Source organism: Dasypus novemcinctus, chromosome 6 (genome assembly GCF_030445035.2).
Source record: "Dasypus novemcinctus isolate mDasNov1 chromosome 6, mDasNov1.1.hap2, whole genome shotgun sequence".
Classification (NCBI taxonomy): domain Eukaryota; kingdom Metazoa; phylum Chordata; class Mammalia; order Cingulata; family Dasypodidae; genus Dasypus; species Dasypus novemcinctus.
In genome coordinates, this window is record NC_080678.1 from 102,986,347 (window position 1) to 103,009,660 (window position 23,314).

At 48.9% G+C, this 23,314-nt stretch overlaps 1 protein-coding gene across 1 annotated transcript in view; it reads right to left on the bottom strand.

Moving 5' to 3' along the window:
- LOC131278904 (anthrax toxin receptor-like) overlaps positions 1–22,012 on the bottom strand; it is a 68,641-nt gene extending 46,629 nt beyond the window's left edge. The window contains exons 1-5 of the mRNA XM_058299546.1: positions 21,822–22,012; positions 3,531–3,602; positions 2,781–2,852; positions 812–896; positions 674–707 (exon numbers count right to left, since the gene is read on the bottom strand). Coding sequence (XP_058155529.1) covers positions 674–707; positions 812–896; positions 2,781–2,852; positions 3,531–3,602; positions 21,822–22,012 — 454 coding nt within the window. The remainder of the gene's footprint in view (positions 1–673; positions 708–811; positions 897–2,780; positions 2,853–3,530; positions 3,603–21,821) is intronic.
- Positions 22,013–23,314: the final 1,302 nt, after the last annotated feature.

Sequence of the window (23,314 nt, forward strand, 5' to 3'; positions counted from 1 at the left end):
CTCCAGAACAGCAGGGAGACCACAGGCTGACCTGCTGTAATGGGTGGGCTGCAGGTTTAGGGTAAGCAATCCCTGAGCCGGGCTGGCCTGGGGGTTCCTGCCAGTGTCCCAGGCCCCAGAGCCCCTGGCCAAGGCCCTTGAAGGGGGACCATGCACCCAGCCAAGGGCTCTGCAAACCACAGTGCAGCCCCCTGAGAAGCCTGGAGGGACGTCAGTCCTGGTCTGAGGACAGCACCCAATACCATCAGGGAGGGAGGCACAGGGTGGAAGGAAGAAGAGCCGAAAGCCACAGTGCAGCTCAGAGGGCTCAGCAGGCAACAAAGGGTGGCAGTCGAGAAGACGTTCTGTAAATCAAACCTTATGTCTGCGTGGGGCCCTCGTCTGCTTCCTTATCTTTTCCCAACTGCAGATCAGAGAGGTAAGTGGCCTCACCTGGATGCACCTGCAGCCTCTCAAATCCAAAGGTGCAGGCAGATACCTTAGTTCTCATAAAGGCGAGGTGGGTATTATCTTAGCCTCCTCGTACAGAGGAATCTGTAACTGGGAGACCGTAAGGAACTTCCTCCAGCTCAGAGCTAGAACGTAGGGGAGGGATCGGGACCCAAACGCACTGATGCCCAAACCCGGCTTTGCCCTGGGCCCCTGAGAACACAGAGGGCAGGAGGGGGCTTACCTTGAGAGCTGGATTTTCTCATCATCATATTTGCCTGCAACAAAAGAAGGAAATGTTGGACAAGGGGGTTAGATGAGCAAGGAGCCCTCTAAGAACGTGATACAGAGGCATGAACTCCCCAGGCTCCAGCAGCTGTACCTTCTCTAGTCCTACATTCACGTAGGAAGATGGCACCAGATTACGCTCACGCATGAGTCTCCAAAGACCTTGTTGAAGATATTCTCTGAAACGCAACATGGAGAAGGCAGTGGAGGTGGGCGTGGCCCTCCCACCGTCACTCTGCGTGGACGTGCAAGGATGCTGGTGCATCTCACATGCAGACAGGGCTCCGCTGTCCCCATGGGCTCGGCCTGGCTTGCTGGGTGCATCCCTGACCCACAGCACCCAGCCCCCAGCCCCAGGGGCCCTGCCTCTGACCGTCCACTCCACAGCGGGGGCATCCCTGCACATGCAGCTGCGAGGCAGCACTCACGAGGGACCAGTGTTTCTGTGGAACTCCTGGGGGACCCCCCGCAGGTGGCCCATGGGAGGCTGAGTTTGGGAAAACTCGTCCTGCTTCTCCACTGCCCACCCCCTCCCCTGTTCAGCAGCCCCCTGTGGGGGGGGGCTCAGTGCCTCTAGATGCTTGTGTCAGTGCTAGAGGAAGCAGCAAATAGGCCTAAGGGGGTTCCTAGGCTTGCTGGGGGAGAAAGGCCGAAAGCTGGGAGGAGGGTGGGTTGTGGGCAGAGGGGGGGCAGTGTGGGTGGCCTCACAGGCCCGCCCAGCTCAGGAGGTGGGACTGGGGCCCCTCGAGGCTGGTGTGCAGGCTCCACCTCCCTGGGCAAGCCCTTCCTCCTGCAGGTGCCTCTTGCCCTAGGACCCCCCTCCCTGGTCTCACTCTCCTGACAGCCCAGCTGGGGCCACCCAGTCCCTGTGCTCTGGCCCCTGCCCCCACAGCAGATCCACCAGGACCCTGCACCTGCCACCCACGGCCACACGCTCTCCACACCCCCCAGGGGGTCGGGCTCCCTCTGCTCCCAAGTCCAGGGACCCTTCAGGCCCTACCCCACCCCTCTGCCCACCCCTCCTCAGCTCCGGCAGGGAGCACCTATGGGAGCACCAGTCCCAGGCCGCCCCAGCTCTGCTGCAGGCCACGTGCCCCCAGGGCTGCTGCTTGAGGACTCAGGGCTCCCTGCACGTGTCCTTCCTGCACGGCTCCCGCAGCCTCCTGCCTGGGGGGGCCTTCCTGCCCCAGGCCAGCTTCCCCTGGACACCACTGCCCCACCCAGTAGCTTTCCAAGACTTGCTTCCTCCCACCTCCAAACCCACATGACACCCACTCCCCCTCCATGCTCTCACCCCTGCCCAGAGCATCAGCCCTTGCAGCTCCTCCTGGAGCACCATGGGGAGGCCTGGCCCCCCCGGCACCCCCCTCAGGTGCTGCCTCCTGCCTCCCCTGCTGCCCTGGCTTCCCTCCAAGGTGCGGGCAGCCTGCTCTGCTCCAACCCCAGGCACCACCCCCAGGCTGACATGTACCCAAGGCTCCTTTGGCTCCCCACTCGGGATGGGACCCCAGCACTGGCGTCCCCAAGTGCCTGGACCCTGCGGCCACCAGGCACTTCACCAGCCCCACTTCCAGGCTTTGTGACCCCATTCAGGCCACCGCATGCCCCCACCTGTGCCTGTCCCATGCCTGCGGGACCCTGCCCTTGGGCTCCTCTTTTTGACCCACTCTGGCTTCCCCAGACCCTTTGCTCCAGCACCCTGACTGCCCCCATCGTCCCGCCTGGTTCGGACCCTGCCCCCCCAAATCTAGAGGGGGATGAGCAGGCACAGAGCTGGGCTCACAGCACAAGCAGGGCTGAGACAGAACATGCACGAGTCTCCACCAGCCCCCCTGGGTCCCTGGACTCTTCAGAGACTCTGATGAAGGGACGTGCTGCCAGCGGGTGCTCGGGACAAGGGAGACAGGGCAAGGGGTGAGGAGAGAACAATGGGGGAGGCAGTGCCAGGTGCCAGGCGTCCCCGAGGAACCCAGGTCCTGGGTGAGGGCCAGCCTGACACTGGGGCTTGCTCCTCACTGCCCTGTGGGGCCTCTGGGTCCACTGAGGACATCCGGGGGTCTTACTCGTCTGACGTGAGGTCCATGGACACGTAGGCCTGAGAGTCGAACGTGATGAAGGCGATCCGCATTTTCGGGCTGCGAGGAAGCACCCACTCGTGAGAGGCCACTCACAGCTGGAAGCCGCACGCCCAGGCAGCCAGGCCGGGTCCCCGCCCAGCCGTCCCCTCCCCACCGCGTCTCACGTCTGGGCCCACTCCCCACCAGGCAGTGCCGACAACTTGAGTGAAGGACTTGGAGGCTTCACGCAAGAGCGGGTGCCAGGATGGCATTCTGCCCACCCCTAGAGCCCAACACCCCAGAAGACGCATGTGCACACCTGCGCACAACTGTGCACACCTGCGCACACCTGCACACACCTGCAGTGACATCAAGACCTGCACTCGCATCTCTGAGGCGTCTCCCTTCTACTGTGATATTCTTGCAGCTCTGTCCCTCCTTCCCCTCCCCCATTTCCCCTCCCCCATCGCCCCTCCTCCAACAATTAGCCCTCTCTGGGGAGCTGGTCCCCACCTCCCTGTCCTGGCCATGGATGGATTTTACTGAGCTCCCTCCCCTTGGCACCACCCCTTGGCCACCATAGGGGGCGTCCACTGGCATCTCTCCATCTGTCCTCTGCTCTTGTTCAGAGCCCTGGGCTCAGGGCTCCCACCCAAGGGACATGCAGGCCCCTGGAGGCTCCAAGGAATGTGTGCTCTGCCTGGCCGGGGCCGAGCTCCCACAGCCCAAGGGGCCCGCAGCTCGGAGAAGCCATACTTCTTTAATTTATTGGAGATGTCAGCAACAAATCTGTTTATGCTCCTCCAGCTTTTCCCCACAAACGTCGACCTGAGGACAAGAGGGCATGGGTCAGGGGGACGAGGTGCCCTGTTGGGCAAGCAGAGTTTCTACCTGTCCCCCAATTCCAGCAGCCTCTCTAACAGGCGCCTCCCTCCCGGACACAGCCTTGGAGAGCAGCAGCCCTCAGGCCCCATGGCACATCTGGTGAGCAGGGCAGGGGCGCCCCCAGCCTGTTTGCCCAAGTCAGAGGAGCTTCCTGGACCAGGACCTTCCAGTGCTGAAGCCAAGTCAGCCCCAGGCAGATGGAGGTGTGGACACTGGAGGAGCCGAGAGGGCCAGGATGGGGGTGATGGATTGGCTGGCTGAGCCCATCAGGTGCTGACCAGCAGGGAAAGCCACAGGCCCTCCTGCCCACACTTTCAGGCTCTTTCTCCCTCTGAGTAAATGGAGAAGCTTCTCCAGGTTGTGTTCAGTGCCTGGAAGAAGAGAGGTGGTTGGAGGAGGCTGAGGCTCAGAGCCCCTTTTGGCCAGGTGAGAAGCTGCTCATATCTACGTATCTCCCCTGGGTTCAAGGTCATTGCACATCCACAGATCTGTTGTGTACAGCTTTGTGGAGCTGGGCATGACTCAGGTTATGGAAGGAAGTGGTAGGTGCCTGGGTTCCTTGCAGCCCTGCAGTCTGAGGGCCTGCAGAGGTAAGTCATGGGGGCAAGGCTGGCCCTAGGCCTCCTTATTCCCTGCTGGCTCTCTCCCTGGATCTGTGACCACTCAAGTCCCCCCTATTGCATGCATCAGAGGGACCAACCCACAGGGAGGCCCTTCCTTTCCCTTCCAGCAATTAATGTAACTTTGGGCAGTTTGGAGCTCTGTATCCCATAAAAAAAACATGTTCTGAAACTAAATCCATTACTCTGGGTATGAACCCTTGAGGATAAGGACTTTGATGAGGTTGCCTCAGTAGTATGTGGTCCAGAATGGGTCCTAATCCTGTTACTGAAGACCTTATAGGTAAGGTCACAGAGAAAAAGCCAGAAAGGGAGCAGCTGGAAGGTAAAAGTCAACAGAGCCTAGAAGAGAAGGGGGAGACCAGGAGAGGCTGCCATGTGCATTGCATCATGATGTAGGGGCTCAGGACGAAAGACCTAAACAGCCTGCCCTGGGAGGCCAGTCTTCGGGAAGAAAGCATCATCTTGGCTTGGACCTCTCTAACATCAAAACCATGAGCCAATAAATTTTTGTCTTTATTTTTCAATGTTACATTAAAAAATATGAGGTCCCCATATACTCCCCACCCCCTTACCCCACTCCTCCTACAACAACAACCTCCTCCAACATCATGGGACACTCACTGCACTCGATGAACACATCTCTGAGCACTGCTGCACCACATGGTCAATGGTCCACATTTAAGACCATACTCTCCCCCAGTCCACCCAGTGGGCCATGGGAGGACACACAATGTCCAGTAACTGTCCCTACAGTATCACCCAGGACAGTTCCAAGTCCTGAAAATGCCCCCACATCACATCTCTTCTTCCCACTCCCCACCCCCAGCAGCCACCATGGCCACTTTCTCCACCTCAATGCCACATTTACTTCCATCACTAATCACAATTCCAGAATAGAGCATCAGCAAGTCTCCTCTAATCCATACTCCACTCCTCCATCCTGTGGACCCTGGGATGGTTATGTCCACTCCACCTCTGTATCAAGAGGGGGCTTAGCTTCCACTTGGATGATGGATGCAGTTCTCCTGTTTGCAGTTGTAGGCACTCTTGGCTCCCTGGTGTGGTGGTTGACCTTCTTCACCTCCCTGTTAGCTGGCTTTGTGTTTAATCCAACCCACTGTATGGTATTTGCTTTAGCAATGAGGAAACTAAAACAAATCTCCATGTCCTGTTTACAGACATTGCTATACACGCAAGAGCAACCTTCTCCTCCCCTCCCTCTTTACTGCCTCCTCTAGGCTGTGTCTAAAACGGTCAGCAGAGCAGCGCTCCAGGGTGTATTCACCAAATACAATGAATGTGCCTTACTGATAAAAGAGGATGTTGATGTGGGAGGAGTGGGGGTGGGGGGTGGGGAGTGGGGAGTGGGGTATATGGGAACTTGCATTTTTTAACATAAGAGTTGTGTGATCTATTTATCTTTTTTAAAAAAAATTTTAAATAAGTAAAACTGCCAGCAGACAATGAGGAAACTAAGGACAGATGGTTCTAAAGATATCAGGACTATCATTTATGGGGTATTTATATCCCAGGCACTTTTTATGCATGACTTCCAATTCCAGGACAACCTGATGACCGGTGTTACTACCATTTCACAGATGGGATAACTGAGGGTCAGGCAGGTCAAGTCGTTGGCCACACTTTCTGGGGCTAGCATGGATAAGAACCTGTCTCCAATCACAAAGCACCTGCTCTGCCTTTTGCAGGAGGTGCAGGCACTCTGGGTCTTCTCTAGCATTGGACAACTTCTGGACTGCAAAGCTCTAGCTTCTGAAAAGGCACTCACAGTACAGACTTTACCCTTCTCAGCCCACAGGAAAAAGTACAAGGCCCCTCCTTTTCCTAGCTAATGCTAACACTTCTCTCTACTCTTCTCTTCTTGCCCTGACTGAAAAGGGCCTTCCAAAGAATTACAATTACAAGAATATTTATAGGAAGCAAGAGTCATCAACTCACACACACCATCTAGGAAAGTTCCCAGTTTGAGATGATTTTGAAGGAGGTTCTAGGCTACAGAAAGAAAGCAAAGGCTTATGGCCAGTAGAATGAGTCACGGGATACCCAAAGACTGGAGAAGGACACAGTGTGGAATAGCAAAAAGCTTCTGGCACAATGAGCCATGATAGTGTTTTTGTGCCCCCCTTTTAGATGAGAATGGACAAAGATGGTCAGACACTCGAGGAACACCTCAGCTCTTAAAATTTGTGACCAAAATATCAGTACCTACAGCAAAAACCAGAAAAATTCAGAAGAATCGGTGAGCAGGATAAAATGTAAAAATTCTGCAATTCATAGTCTCAGAGAATTAAGAGAATATCTATGAAAAAATCGGGAAGCTAGTTATATAAGAGGGAAGCTTCTACATAATCAGAAAGCATGGGAAACTAAAAGATCCCTGAAGTAACAAGATAAAAAATAAACATAACAAATCATTAAAAACTAAACACCATAATAAATAGCTCAGCTATAAACAATATATTGTAATTGCAAAGTAAGCAATAAATACTTAGTCTGAAATTATTTAACTCTGTTAGGAAAATGGAAGAGTTCAAGAGATAATATGTAAACTTTAATAAGAAACTGTACTCAGTACAACCATGTTATCAGAATAATGTGCAACATGCTCACAAAAGAAGAGGTTTTGCAAGTGGCTGCTTCTGGAAGGTAGGATTGGAGGTCAGGAGATGGGAGGTTAATTTTCAGTTTAGATGGGGCCATTCCTGCAGGGTATGAAAATGTTGGTCCATGCAAGGAAACCTGACCTAAAATTCAGAGTTATCTTCACAGTGTCTCCGTAAAGAATGTGTCCCTGGGCACTGGACATGTGTGAGTGGAGGTAGATTAGCAGTGCAGTTCTATCCCCAGGTGGAGATTGAGCCTGATGACCTGTGAGGTCACTAACCACTCTGTGAGCTGTGAATCCTGAAACCAAGCAGCAAACAAGACAGGGTGGAAAAAATATGTTTCAGCATCAAGCCTGTACCTTCCTCCTGATCTTCCCACTGCCTGAATATACTGAGGTCAGACCACAAAAGCCACATGGGGCCATTGGCCTGCAAGGGCATCCAGTGAGCTGCTAGGTCTCAAGCATCTTGGGGAGAGGCCCCAACATTTGGCTACTAGGACTGTCCGGAGCAGGCTGATGCTTCTTGGGCAGTGAGATGACAACTCCCAGCAGGAAGTGGTGGATGGCAGGAGTGTCAGAGGAAAGGACAGGAGGCAGGCAGGTGGGACCAGGCATCCCATCCAGCCTTTACCCTGGAATGCCCTTTATTCCACACCTGCACATCAGCCACAGGCACCTCCTTGTGGCCTTGTGAGGGGTCCTGAGAAGGTGAAAACAAGAGAACCTGGATGGCCCTCTGAAAGGGAGAGCACAGAGTAACTGCTGCCTTGTCTGTCTCTGTTCATCCTTGTGCATCTGCTGCCTTCCTAAGGTCAGTTCCTGGAAACTGACTTAATCCAGCAGTACACCAGGATCTCAAAGATGCTGAGGAAGGGGGTACAAGTCACAGCCAAGGCTGTAGGGAAGCTGTGCGGCAGCCTATTTCATGGGTTGAAAGAATTTTGTTGGAAGACTCCAGGCTCACTGCCTCGGGCCGTTGGCTAGATCTCTGCTGTGACACTGGCTCAGGCCTGGTGTGAACTGGGGGTTCCAGGCTGCAGCCCCCTGAGGCAAGCTGTGTGAAGCCTCAAAGAAAAGATGGACCAACTGCATGTCACAGGCCAAAGGGAGATGAAGGGACACTCGGAGATGCCCAGGAGAGGAGCAGGACAGGCAGGACCTCTCCCCTTTGGAAGAGAATTTAGGACAGGTTCTAGATCTGTCATCAGCCTATCAGAAGCCGCTCCTCAACCATCTACTCCAGGTTGCGGTCACCCCTCGGGCTGAAGTGTGGCCTGGCGGGGGAGCGGCCGCGGCAGGCCAAGCCACTGCCCCCATAATAGGGTGGCTGGTCGGACTCACCGCCACCCCTGAAGGGAGCTCGGCATGGGCGCAGAGTGCCCTCGGGTCTCCCCTTCTCGGCCGCCATGCTTCCGCGGCCGCCCCTCCTCCTGGATGGTGCCAACGATGCCTTGTGGGGCGGCACCCTTCTTCTTCTTTCTCCCTGCGCAGGCGCAGGGCGGAAAATTCCAGTCTGCCCTTTTCCCCTCCCCCGACAGCAGCAACAGCCAGGCGTGGGCGGAAAAATCCAATCTGCCCTTTTCCCTTCCCCCGACAGCAGCAACAGCCAGGCGTGGGCGGGAAACTCAAGTCTGCCCTCTACCCCAGCAACAGCAGCCACCAATCCCTAAACCCTGCCCCTTCCCCCAGCAACAGCAACAGCCAATCCCTAATCACCACCCCTCCCCCATCCAGTACCGCCCACTGACCTTTCGCTGGCAACCAATCAGAACAGGGCATGGCTTCGACCAATCAGCCTTCCCCAGCCCTTATAAAACTGTTGCCTCTCCCTCAATAAAGTGGACTTGCCTGTTTACCTTGTCTCCGCGGTAGTTCTTCTGCCATGCGCCCTCCAGTCCTGAGAGCCCCCGACAAGGGCCTGGCCTCCCTTGTCCCCAGTTTGTCGCCTGCTTCTCTGGGCGACCCCTTCGTCGCTGGCTTCGCCGGGTGACCCCGTCAGCCGAACCGCGCAACCCCTTGTGAGACCGATCTCTCGTCTGCTGCCAGATCGACCCCTCGTCCCAAGCGGGACCAACCCCTCGTCCAGAGCTGGATCGACCCCTCGTCCAGAGCTGGACTGACCCCTCGTCCGCAGCCAGACCCCACCTCTACCGACCGAGCAAGCCGCCGCACCAGGTCCAAGAAAGAATTAACCAGCTGAAATCCTTTGGCCTTCCTTCAGTTAAATCCCCCCCCAAATTTGGCTGCAAACCCCAGAGATGAAGAAGTGACAGGACAGTCCAAATCCAAAGCACTCATGGGGAGGCTGCACAGAGAGCTGGTTAAGAAAGAACCAAGGGATTTTACATCCTGACCTTGAGATCCCCAAGCATGGAGAGGGGCGGGCCTGGCTCACATCCCACAGAGCCTGGCCTGGAACCCAGGTCGGGACACCTGGCATGTGCTCTGAGGCTTGTGTGCTGCCAGAAAAGAGCCATGTCATGGGCAGACAAAGGGTGTGGGTGGGTACTGTGGTGCTACAGAGAGCGGAGGGGGGTGGGGGCAGCCCCGGATGTCCCTTCCCACCTCCCTTGCCTGTGGGGCTATCCCCCCACCAGGGGGCTTCGGCGTGGGCCCTGGAAATGCAGAGGCTATCCCAGCTGCAGGGATCTTGGCCAACAGCTGAGGACAGGCACAGTCAACCCAGCAGAGACCCAGGCGAGGGCTTCCTCACTCAACCTGAGCCTTTCCTTTTCTGCGAAAAGAATCAAGAGTGGGCCTGCCTCGTTCTGGTCGAAACCTGGAAGGATAAAGCTGCAACTGAGAAGGAACATTCCTTCCTTCTTCACAGGGTCGAGGCACTGGGCTCATTCCTCCAGGTGTTGCCATCCAGCCTGATGGAGGTGGGGCTGGAGACTGAGGAGGAATGTCAGTGTGGGGCCCTGGCTCACAGCCCCCAGAGCAGAAAGTCAGGCAGGGACCCTCAGGGACTGCAGCACGCCATCAGCAAATACTGGAGACTTTGGGAAGAGCATGTCCTTGATTGGGCCTTAGTGTGGGACTTTGAAACCTGTGAGCCAATAAAAGGCTGTTCTAAGCTAACTCATTGTGTGCCTCAACAGTGTCGGCAAACCAAGACAGATTTTGGTACTGGGAGTGGGGTGCTGCTTTTAAAATTATCTAAACATATGGAAGTGGCTTTAGAATTGGATAATGGGTGAGGGTTGGAAGAATGTGAAGCACTTGATTAAAAAAAAAAAAGCCTAGATTACTTTGAAGAGACGAGTGGTAGAAATGTGTATATTAAAAGTAAATTGTATACAATTTCTATTTGGTTTGATCCTAAAGTTTTGGTAAGGAATGGTGGCGATGGTTGCACTGCATTGTGAATGTAATTAGCAACACTGATTCATAGCCCTGAATTACATTATGAATGTGGGTAAAGGGGAAATGTCAGGTTGTAAATATGTTACTAGATTAAATTTTTTAAAGAAAACTTAGGACTGTACAACTCAGGCAGAGAACCAAATTGTAAACTATGGACTACAGTTAATAATACAATTATAAAATGTCCTTTCATGAATTGTAACCAATGTAAAACACTAATGTAAGGTATTAATAATAGGATGGTATATTTGAATTCTTTTTCTTGCATGATTTTTCTGTAAGCCTACAACTGTTCTAATAAAAAAAGAGAAATTGGCAAACAAATGTTTCTGGTGAGGGTTCAGAAATAACTGAAAGGTGTAGAGAAAGCTTCTTATCAACTTAGAGAATACTTGTATTGCAATGAACATAATGTTTATAGAAATATGGACATCAAAAGTGCTTCTGGTGAGGCCTTAGGAGGAAATGATGAATGTGTTCTTGGAAACTGGAAGAAAGGCAAATCCTTATTATGTAGCAATGAACTTGGTGAAATTGTGTAGCTAAGCTGGATGGAAGACAAAACTTGTAAGTGAGCTCTTGGATGTTTAGCTAGGAAATTTCCAAGGTAAGTGTGGAAAATGCTGCCTGGTATCTCCTTGCTATTTTTAGCAAATTGAGGGAGGGAAAACAAGTCTAAAAGGAACCAGCTATTGATGCTTTGGAAAGTTCTCAGCCAATCAAGACAACATATTCTGATTAGGCACGGAAACAGCTCTATTAGGGCCCTCCCCAAGATTGGAGGAAGGGAGCTCCCAAGAACACGGTCCCTCAGGAGGCTTTGGTTGAACTGAAATTTGCAAAGATGAGGTGTATGACTCATGGATCCAACCAGCCACTTCAGAGGAAGTCAGGCTTGGAAATGCATTTATCCAGGAAGGATCTGTGGGAAATCCTTTTGTCTGGTAGCATGGGCACTCTTGAACTGCATGCAAAACTGACAAGAATTTTGAGAATTTTCTGAGTACAGGCACTGCCAGCCTTGGCACAAAGGGTCAGAGATGGGACAAAATCAAGAAAAAATGACTGCAGGGGCAGAGCCATGGGAGCAGAAGTCTGGGCTAACTTCTCGTTTGCACTTCAGTCCTTGCTTCCATCCTTCCTCCTTCATATCCATTCTCTCCACAGATGCCAAAGGCTCTTTTGAAAACACAAGTCTGACCCACCACACTTCTGATGAAGGCCTCCTTTCAGTGACCCCCAAATGCCCTTGAGATGAAGAGCAAACCTTATTCATGGCCCCAGGTCCCTGCCATCTGGCCTGTCCTCTCCTCTTCCTCTTCCTTTCTCCCCTTCCTTCTTTAAGCTCCTAGACCACCTGACATCTGCTTTCTCTGGATCTCTGCACAGGCTTTGCCCTCAGCATGGAGTTCCTTCCCTAGGACTCAGAGGTGCCCCAGTCAAGGAAGTGGGCACACAGTAGGGGCTCACCCACATTTTCCAAGTCCATCCAGTGTAAACACCTGGTCCCCAAATCCTGGGTGTCCCTGAATGGGAGTGATAACCAGAGACCCTCCACACAGCTAACAGATTTTTTTTTAAATTCCCCCCACCCCTTGCAGCTTGTTTGTTGTCTGCTTTCTGTGTCCATTCACTGTGCTTTCTTCTGTGTGTCTGTACATTTATTTATATTTATTGCCCCCCCTTTGTGGCTTGCTTTTTGTCTGCACTCTGTGTCCATTTGCTGCACACTCCTCTATGATTTTACTTGTCTCCCTTTTAGTTGCGTCACCTTGCTGGGTTGGCTCTCCACGGTGTGCAGGCGAGCCTGCCTTCACAAGCCTACCACCATATGGTAGACGGGAGCCCAACTGATTGAGCCACAGCCGCTTCCCTAACAGATTATTTTTGCCTCCAAGACCACATCAGCAGCTCCCAGGGACCCCAGCCATTGGTTTAGGACTGGGTCCTGGAGTTGCACACTCCAGAGTTTCTATTCTGTCTCCAGGTCTTCCTTCTAGAAGTGTCAACAGATCACTTTCAGTCCATGAGCCTCCTCCTCTCATTCTCTACAAAGTAAGGGTAATGCCATTTACCCACAGTGTTGTCAGACACTCAGTCAGGGGCGTTCACTTCCTCCTTACACTTACCCCAGTCCAGGCCACAACTCACCTTCCCCACTCAAACTGTCAAAAATTTCATGGCCTCTGCTTTCAATATGGGTTTGGAATGTGGCCAATTACCATATTCTCCACCAACCTATATCCTCCCCATCATCTTCTCCAACCCCCACGTGAATGTGCGCCAAGCTCAGGAAAGAGGGCACATTAGTTCCCTGGGGTTAAGAAGTCCACTGTGGTCCTGATAAGACTTCTGCACCCACCTCTGGCCACATGCCACCTTGAGGATATGCAATGTGTATACAAGGGTGATTTCTTTGGCAAGCTCAGCATATACTCCATTTTCATAATCCAGTAGCATCGTGGACTGGCAATTGTATAGACTGAGTTTGAGAAAGGGACCATGTAGAGCATCATCAATCCTAGGGTCTGATCTGGGCCATAGACAACTTGAGTTGCTCACCCTGTCCCCTGCCCTCCAAGGATACCTAGAGGTACCTGTGCTTCCTCCCCTCTTTTAAGAAGCCAAATGAGAGCTATTAGGAGCAAAATAGTAAAATAGGAAGTATTAAAGAATCTTCCCTCCACCTCAAAAAAAATGAGCTAGAAAAAGAGAGTGTAATTAACTAGGGGGTAACCCCAAAACCAGATCAGACATTCAGAACAATGATGGGAGTTCAGGATGTAAGGAAAGACTGCCAATAATTCAGTTTTTGTAATGAAGACTAGAAACCATGAGACCTGCAGTGCTGGCAGTGGAGGTGGCACAGCTATGGCAATATGTCATAGATTCTAGGAGTAGCTGGCTGTAGTCACTGTGGGCAGAGGAAACATCATTTCTAAAAGTCTGGCTGGAGGTCAAGGTCAGTTTGGGAAATCCTGAGACACCAGCACACATGCTAAGTTCAGTCTGGGCCCACTCAGCAGAAGGGGGTTCTGGTAAAGATCCAAGCATCTTTATATTTGGTCGGTATCTGTGATGGTTAGACTAATGTGTCAACTCAGCCAGGTAATCGTACCCAGTTGTTTGGTCAACCAAGCACTGGGCTAACTGTAGTAAAAGGGCATTTATAGGCTTTAGTCACCACTGATTTTACTGCATAGATAGCTGATTACATCTACATCAGTCAGGGAGATTTCTGTCAGCAAGGAGTGACACTTTATCTAATCAGTTGAATTCCTTAAAAGGGGAAGTGATTCAGCACTCAGAGAGAATTTCCCATCTCGTCTTTGGACAGCCAACATCTCCCAGAAACTCATCAAGGACCTTCATTGGATGTTCATCAGAGCCATGCTTTGCAGCCTGCCTGTGGAACCTGGACGTGTGCAACCCCACGGTGACATAAGAGACTCTTATAAAATCGCATACTATTGACAGATATCTACTATTGATTTTGTTTCTCTAGAGAACCCTGACTAACACAGTTTCATTTCTCTTTTTGTGTGTATTTTCTGGTGGATGGGTCATGAAGGACCTGCAGAGACACAAGCCTTGATTTTGGCTTTCCTGGCAACAATAGCTTCCAGCTTTCCACTGGCATCTACTTAGAGAATTAAGGGGTGGCAGACATTTTTGGAAGGGGTGAGGGTATGTTTTTTTCCTTATTATTCTACCCCCTCACTTTTTTGTCTTTTATTTGATCTGGAAGACTGAGGAAGGCAATAGCTAGCCTGCAGAGTGACCACAATACTCGAAACTCAAAATGTCCAATTCTCAACCAAAAATTACAAAAATGCAAGGAGAGAGGAAAGTATGACTCATTTGCAGGAAAAAATGAATTCAAAAGAATCTTTTAACAGAGGAATCCCAGTCACTTGGATTACTAATCAAAGATCATAGATCAATTCTCTTAACAGGACAAATGAACTAAAGGAAACCAGGAAAACAATATATTAACAAAATTATTATTTCAATCATGAGACAGGAATTATAAAGAGGAATCAAATAGAAATTCTTGAACTAAAATTATTCTAACATGAGGAAAATTCAATAGCATGGACAGACTGAAACAAGAAGAAAGGATCAGCAAACCAGAAGATAAGACCATTGAAATTATGCAAGTTGAGAAGCAGAAAGAAAAAAGAATGAAAAAGTGAAGAGAGTATAAGGAAATGGTAGGACAATATCAAGTGTACCAATTCATATGTCATAGGAATCCCAGAGGTAGAAGAGAAAAAGTGGAAGAAAGAATTCTAAAAGAGATAATTGCCAAAAATGTCACAAATATGATGAAAGATAGAAATAAACTAATCCAATAAGCTCAATCAACTTCATGATAGATAAATTCAAAGAGATCTACATTAAGACACATTTTAGTGGAAATGGCAAAGCCCAGAGATAAAAAGAGAATCTTGAAAACAGCAGGAATGAAGTGATACATCTTGTAAAAGGGATGCTTAGGAAGATTAACATTTGGTTGTTAATTCAAATATATGGAAGACAGAAGGCAATGGCGTGAAAGATTTGAAGAGTTGAAAGAAAAAAATGACTGTCAAAGGAAAATAATATATCTACAAAATTTCTCCTCAAATATGAGGGAGAAACTGTGATATTTCCAAATAAACACAAACTGAGGAAGTTCATTACAAATAGACATGCCTTATAAAAATGTTAAAGGAACTCCTTCATATTGAAAGGAAAGAACACTAGACATCAACTCCAAGCTGTTTGAAAAATAAAGACCTGTGGTTTAGGTACATATATGGCTAAATGTAAATGTCAATATTACTGCATGTGTCATTTGTAAAACCATCTTTTATTTATTATATGGCTTAAAGTTCAAATGCATAAAGTCAACCATAGTGATACATTATAGAGCACACATGTAAGAAGAACCTTTCAATAAATGTAACATAGGGAAGGAGAGAAATAGGAAAAGGTTATGTGTAAACTATTGAAAATAAACTATAATAGATCTATTATGTCAAATGTGATCCATATGTTAATCACAAAAATGTCCAAATTATCTACACAAATGGAAATGAGAAGTGATTTAAAATGGGTCATGATAAAGGATCACCTTAGCAAAAAAAGGTAGATAATAATGGAGCAAAGGAGGGATAAAAATGGATGAGACATACAAAAAGCAAGTAGCAAAATGCTAGAAGTCTTGCCTTTTAAATAAATACCTTAGTCTAAATGAATTAAACACTCAAATATAAAGGTAGAGATTGGCAGAAAGAATAAAGAAGCATGATCCAACTATATGCACTTACAAGAGACTCATTTTTATTCCAAAGACACAAATAGGTTGAAAGTGAAAAAATGAAAAAGAATGTCCCAAGCAAATTATAACCAAAAGAGAGCTAAGATGGATATCTGATATCTTTCATATCTGAAAAAATATATGGTAAGCAAACACTCTTACAAGAAACAAAGATGGTTATTATATATTGCTAAAAGAGTCAATTAAAATAGAAGATATAACAATTATAAAACATATATGCATGTAACAACAGGGCCCCAAATACATGAAGAAAAAGTAGAAAGAGCTGAAAGGAGAAATAGACAGTTCTATAATAATAGTTTCAACACACGATTTACCATAGTAGATAAAACATTGAGACAGAAAATCAGCATAGAAATAGAAAATTGAAATAGCACCATAAACCACCTAGAACTAAGAGACATATATAGGGCAATTTACCCAACGACACAGAACACATACATCCTTCAAGTGCACATGGATCATTCCATAGGAAGACCATATGTTAGGGCATAAGACTTGTAAATTTTAAAAAATGAAAATCATACAAAGTAACTTCTTGGAGCACAATGGAATGAAGCTAGAAATCAATAACAGAAGGATCACTGGAAAAATTATAAATATGTGGAAATTAAACTACAAACTCTTCAAAACCAGTGGGTTGAAGAAGAAATCACAGAGGAAATTAAGAAGAGATCTGATGTGGGGGCATTTTCAGGACTTGGAGTTGTCCTGGGTGGAACTGCAGGGACAGATGCTGGACATTGCATGTCCTGCCATGGCCCACGGGGTGGAGTGGGGGAGAGTGTAAACTACAGTGTAAACCATTATCCATGTGGTGCAGCAGTGCTGCAAGATGTATTCACCAAATGCAATGAATGTGCCACGATGATGAAAGAAGTTGTTGATGTGGGAGGAGTAGGGTGAGGGGAGTAGGGGATATATGGAGACTTCATATTCCTTTAATGTAACATTTTTTTTAAATTAAAAAGGTAGAAAAAAGAGAAAATACTTAGAAATATTTTTTTAAAGCCAACATACCAAAATTCATGGGATAGAATGAATGCAGTGCTGAAAAGGAAATTTATAGCAATGAATTCCTATATGAAAAAGAAGAGAAAAATCTCAAATCAATAACTTGACTTCACATTCTGATGAACCAGTGAGAGCAAAATAAATTCAGTGTTACCAGAAGGAAGGAAATAATTTCTATATTAGACCACAGATTAATGAAATGGAGAATGGAAAACCATTTGAGACAATCAATGGAAATAAACTTGGGTTTATGATAATTGGACAAAAAGGACTGTATTTTACCTACAGTGTCAAAGAAAAAATATACAAATAACTAAAATCAAAATAAAATAGTGATGTCATTACTGACTTTATAGAAATAAAAAGAATTATAAAAGAGTACTCTAAACAATTTTATACCAACAAATTAGAGGGCCAAGGTCAATTAGAAAAAGTCTTAAAAATACATCAACTACCTAAACTGACTCAAGAAGAAAGAGAAAATCTGTACAAATCTATAACAAATAAAGACACTGAATAAACAGAACCATTCACCAAAGGTCCAGGAATAGATGGTTTCAATAGTTAATTCTACCAATACTTCAAGTACAAAATAACACCAATCCTTCTCTGATCCTTCCAAAGCATTCAAAAAGAAGGAACACTTTATAATTCATTCTATAAGGCCAGCATTACCTGGATACCAAAGGCTAATAAGGAAAGAAAATTACAGAGCAAGTTCCCTTGTGAATACTGATGCCAAAAACTTGAACAAAATGCTAGCAAACTGAATCCAACAGCATGTGACAAAAGATTGTACCCATGACCAAGTGGTATATATCCCAAAATTCAAGACTGGTTCAATATATGAAAATCAATCCATGAATAGAATGAAGGAAACAAAAACACATGATCATCTAAATGGATGCAGAAAACACACTTGGAAAAAAACCAGCACCCTTTCTTGATTAAAACACTTAGAATTCTAGGATTAGAAGGGAACTTTTTCTTTATGATAAAGGTCAATTACTAGAAAATGACCTTAAATAAAAGGGCCAACTCGGACCAGCAGAATATCTCAGTCTACATATAATACCAGGAGTTAAAAATGCTTTTTGACCTGAATAAAAGGGGGAAATGGAAAGGACAAATGAGTTCATATGGCTATGAGTCTCCAAAAAGAGCCAGGAGGTTATCAGAGGGGTTGCCCTTCCACACACCTCAGCAGAGTCCCAGAGACAGATAAAGTAGATACAATCCCAGGTACTGGTTCTTCTCAGGGCTACAGACACCCACAGGTTCTATGGTCATGGCAGATGGAGTTCAGTGCCATGTCAGTTGGCCCTACTTTGGAGTTTGTGTTTCCGTGTGATGGAGCTGGACTCAGATGTGATCTTTGTCCACAAGTCTCTCCTGTTACTTTTACCAGAACTGTAGTTGGTGCTGGGGTTTAATGTATACCCAGGGGACCTGAATCTCTGGACTGACCATGTGATAGCCAGGCCGTGAGCCTCAGCAGACTTGCAAATCCTACACTCTGGTTTATTGGACTTACCCCACTCAGCCAACAAGGTGAAGAAGGTCAACCACCACACCAGGGAGCCAAGAGTGCCTACAACTGAAAGCAGGAGAATTGCATCCAGCATGCCTGTGGAATCTAAGCCCCCTCTTGATATAGATGTGGAGTGGAAACAACCATTCTAAGGTCCACAGGATGGAGGGATAGAGTATGGATTAGAGTGGAATTACTGATATTCTATTCATGAACTATTGTGATGAGTAATCGAAGAAAATGTGGCATTGGTGTGGAGAAAGTGGCCATGGTGTCTGCTGGGGGTAGGGAGGGGGAGGAAGAGATGTGATGTAGGGTGTTTTCGGTACTTGGAGTTGTCCTGGGTGGTGCTGCAAGGACAGTTACCGGACATTGTTTGTCCTCCCATGGCCCACTGGGTGGACTGTGGGAGAGTGTGGGCTATGGTGTGGATCATTGACCATGAGGTGCAGTGGTGTTCAGAGATGTATTCACCAAGTGCAATGAATGTCTCATGATGATGGAGGAGGTTGTTGTTATGGGGGAGGAGTGGGGTGAGGGGGTGGGGGTTATATGGGGCCTCATATTTTTTTAATGTAACAAAAAAAATAAAGACAAAAAAGAAAAAAGAAAAACTCACATCTAACATCTTGCTCAATGATGAAAACTGAAATCTTTCCCCTTAAAATCAGAAACAAGATAAGGATGCCCATTTTAATCATGCTATTCAATATTCAATATTGTACTAGAAGTCCTAGCCAGAACAATTAAGAAGGAAGAAGAAATAAACTGTATCCAAATTGGAATCAAGAAATTGAACTATCTATTTTGCAAATGATGTTGTCTTTTAAATAGAAAAGCCAAGGGAATCCATAAGAAAACTACTAGAATTAACAAATTCAGCAAAGCAACTGGGTACAAGTTTAACACATTAAAGATCAATTATGTTTCTATATACTAACAATGCACAATCTAAACACAAAAATAGGAAAACAATTCCAGTTATGACAGCATATAAATGAATAATATATCTAGGAATAAATTTAAGCAAGGATGTAAAATCTTTTATAGTGAAAATTTCAAAAGAGAATTGAAAGATATTAAAGAAGGCATAAATGTGTGGCATGACAAATCCCATATCCATGGATTGAAAGAGTTAATATTGCCAAAATGTCAATTCTGCCCAATAGAATCTGTAGATCCAACACAATCACTGTCAAATTACAGCAGCCATTTTTGCAGAAATGGAAAAGCTGATCCTCAAATTCACATAGAACTGCAAGGAACCTCAGATAACAAAACAATTTTGAAAGAGAAGAATTAGGTTGAAAGCATACCGTTTTCCAATTTCAAAATACACTACAAAGTTACAGTAATCAAAACAGTGTGGAACTGGCCTAAAGATAATGCATCGTTGGACCACTGGAATAGAATTGAAAGTACAGAAATAAGCCCAAACATATATGGACAATTGATTTTGTACAAAATTGTCAGTAACACACATATGTGAAAGATTAGATTCTAACAAATGACATCATTAAAACCTGGATATCCCCTTGCAAAGGAATGAGGCTCGACTCCTACCTCATATCATATACAAAAATTGACTCAAATTGGATGAAGGTCCTAATTATAATGGCTAAAAATGCAAAGCTCTTTGAAGAAAACAATCTTTATGATATACTATTTGGCTATGGAGTCATAGATATGATGCCAAAGTATGAACAACAAAAGAAACAATATGTAAGTTCCATTTCATGACAATTAAAACTAATTCATTAAGGCAGTATTAAGAAAACTGAAAATATTTTACAAAATGGGAGAATAGCGGCAGATCATAGACTAATAAGGGTTTAATGTCTAAAATATACAGAAATTTTTGCAATGCAACAACAGAAGCATAAAAAACTCAGTCAAACAAAAGGCAAAAACTTGAACATACCAAAGAAGATGCACAAATGAAAAATAAGCATATGAAAAGAGCACCTACATCATTAGCCAGTAAGGAAATATAAATGCAAACTAGGTTTATGTGGCCTTGACCAACCCACTTAGCCCCTCCAAGCCTTAGTCGCCTCATCCTAAAAGAGGGGAATCGAACACACTCCCTCAGTTGTCAGGGACTAAAGTGTCTAGTACGTTGCTTATCATGTAGTAAGTGCTCAGTTAATGTGATTTCACACACCCCTGGTGCCAAGCTCCTCCTCCAACCCTGGCTGGGCTGTGCCCCCACTGGGCCAAACAGCAGAGCCTGGGAGAGCAGTAGGATGGCTGCCCAGCAGCGGGGGGCCCTCTGGCCTCACTGCCCTTTCCAGAAAGACTAAACTAGAGAGGCTGTCATCCCCTCCAGATCCAGCCGTCCTCCAACCCTGATCCACTCTCCAAGGGGGCGTCAACCAGGCGAGACCTGTCCAGGGTGTGTCAGAAGTCCCCCCACTAGGCAGAGGAAGGGATTCTCTTCCAAGATCTGCCTCCATCACTTGCTCCTGGGTCCCTCACTCACCCCTGGGGCCTCACCCCTCCCACCCAGACTTGGATGGACACCCCCGTTTGCTCCTCTCCATTCCAGGGCTGTTTGGAGGATGAAAGAAGACAACCACGGTGAAACCGTAAAGTGCTCCAGCAGAATTACCATTGGTTGCACTTCCATTACTCTTCAATGAATGCAAAGTTCACTGTCAACCCAACAGGAGGAGCTGAAGGTAGAAGCAAGACAATCTCTCCAAGGCTGACCCTGCACCTCCCTTTCCTTCTTTGGAAGGACAACCTCACAGGGGCCAGGAGGCATGTGAGCCACTGCCCAGGGGCCAAGGCCACAAGCAGACCCGCCAGCTGCTCCTGAAAGTGACTGTGAAGAAGGAAGCAAAGCCACCAGAAGAAGCAAAGCAAAGGATTTTCCAAGCACCAGCGACACTTAAAATACCCAAAGAAAGCCACGAACCTGCTTCTTTGGGACCCTGTAAAGCCAGAAGTCTTATAGACTAAAGATCAGCCCACTTGAAGGCCACTTAAAAGAAGGGACAGAAGCTTCAGAAACATTGTGGTGGCTTATGTTCCCTTCCTTATAAAGAACTAAAAGAAAACAGTTTGACAGCCAAGAGATTTCAAATGGAGTCAGGAGGCCACGCGGGAGGTGACTCTTAGGCAGGTCTCAGGTGTCACAAACCACTCGAGTCTGCAAAGCCTCAGGCACAGGCTCCTCAAAATCTCAGGGGCATCCCCACACCAAAAAGCAAAGCGCAATGAAAGGACTCAGCTAACTCCTAACATAACCCCAACCATCCTCCAGCCACAGTCAACTTTTGTGCTCGTCTTTTTCTTTGAAATCTCTTGCTTGGAGATGCCACAACACAACACTACTTGGGGTGCTCCCTGAATCTCTGCTCCCCGAATTGCCATTGAGGCCAAATGAACGTCTTGGTTGCCTTGCATCTTAGTCTATTTCTCAGTAGAAACCTCCAAAGGAAAAGTATCTGGACACAAAAGCCTGGAGCATCCTTCTGCCTCGGGAAACGAGGCGTTCCCAGAGCCACCTCTCTTGCGACTGACCCCTGGGCCTCCCGCAGCGCCCACAAAACAGGGGCTCCCCAGGCCCTGGACCCAGGCAGAACCTCCCTGTGGAGCCTGGACCTGCTCCAACAACCCTCCCCGCCCCCCACCCCCACCCCCAGTGCACCAGGCGCCCCCAGCAACTTACTTGTCCAGGACGAAATAGAGATCCAAGGAGGGCTGGCAGGTTCCCAAATCCCCTGTATTCTGGAGCCACGTGCCCCTCCCGCTCCGAACGTGATGGGGTCTGCCCCCCACGCTCAACACCTGCAGCTGCAGGAGCAGCAGCAGCAGCCATAAGGGCGCTGGCCCGGGCGCCCGGGGAGCGCGGCTCCCCATCCGTCTGGTATCTCTGGAAGCCTGGAGTCAGGCCCAGCAAGTCCACCAAAGTCTCTTCCAAGCGCTACCTCCGCCTCTGCGCGTGCTCAGCGGCCGCCGGCCCGCGCCTCTAGCCTAGACACGCACGACCTCGCCACGCACCCACGGAGCGCGCCAAGCAAGACAGCGACTGGCTCTGGGAACCAGCCGCAACTGCCTGCTCGCCCCCTTCCGCCGCCCCGGGGCCAGGTTATTACGACGGCCATGAGGCTGACGTGCCACTTTGTGACCTGCAGCACTGCGGGGCTGCTCACAACTGCAAGGGGGAGTCACAGGATCTGTGCGGGGTGGGAGGGGGCTAAAGAGGCGCCCCTTTCCCCCAGACCCTCACAGGGGGCCTCTAGGACTCTCAAAATCGCTGCGTTTTTGCTTAATAGCATGTTACCAGAAGGGTCTGTGTGCTGGCGGATGAGGACCCGGCACTCCCTCGCCCCCCACCCGCTCTCCCCACCCCGGCCTGGGAGCAGAGCCTGGAGGCAGAGGCTGGGCTCAGGCATCTCTCTGGTCCTGTTACTGTCAATCCTGCGGGGAACGCAAGTGGAACCCAGAGGGTGCTCGCAGGCTGAGGACGCCTCCCTCTCCTCGCCCAGCAGGAGGCGGTCCTCCCCTGACCAGCTCCAGGGGGAAACCGAGGCCCTGCAGGAGGGGCCAGCGCCGAGGGCCTGCAGCAGGCAGTGGGGGAGGCGGGGCCAGCCGCGGGCTCCGAGGGTCTCCAGACTCTCCCTTGGGGCTGCCTCTGGAGGGGTCGGAGGGAAAGCCGGCTGGGGGAGCGGGAGGGGCTCTGGGAGCCCCCGTCTGTCCTGAGGGGCCCTTTCTCCTGGAGAGAAAGCCCCGCCCGGGCTGGCGCAGCCCCCGACCCGGGGGTCCAGCCGCGACTCTCCTGGCTTGGAGGCAGAGCTGTGGGGACCCAACTGCTCAGCGCCCCCGGGCCAGGGCCAGGCGCTGACAGGGCCGCGGGGCCACGCCGCGGTTCAAGCCGGCAGGGAGGGGGGCCGGGGTCCCTCTGAGTCCCCCGGCCTGGAGCTGGCTCTGGGCTGGGGGTGCAGTGACGGGGCACGGGCTCTTCTTTCACATCCCCGAGCTCAGCACTGCGATCACCACCTGCTCTGGCTGCGGGGAAGTGCCCTGTGCGCGGAGGAGGGGAGCCCCGCGCTCAGCCCTTATCAGACCAGGAGCCTCAGGCCCCGGGACCAGCAGTGCCCACACCGTGGAGTCGGATGCCAGCGGCGCTGGGCCTCGTGGAGTCGGTGGTGGGGCCGCCCC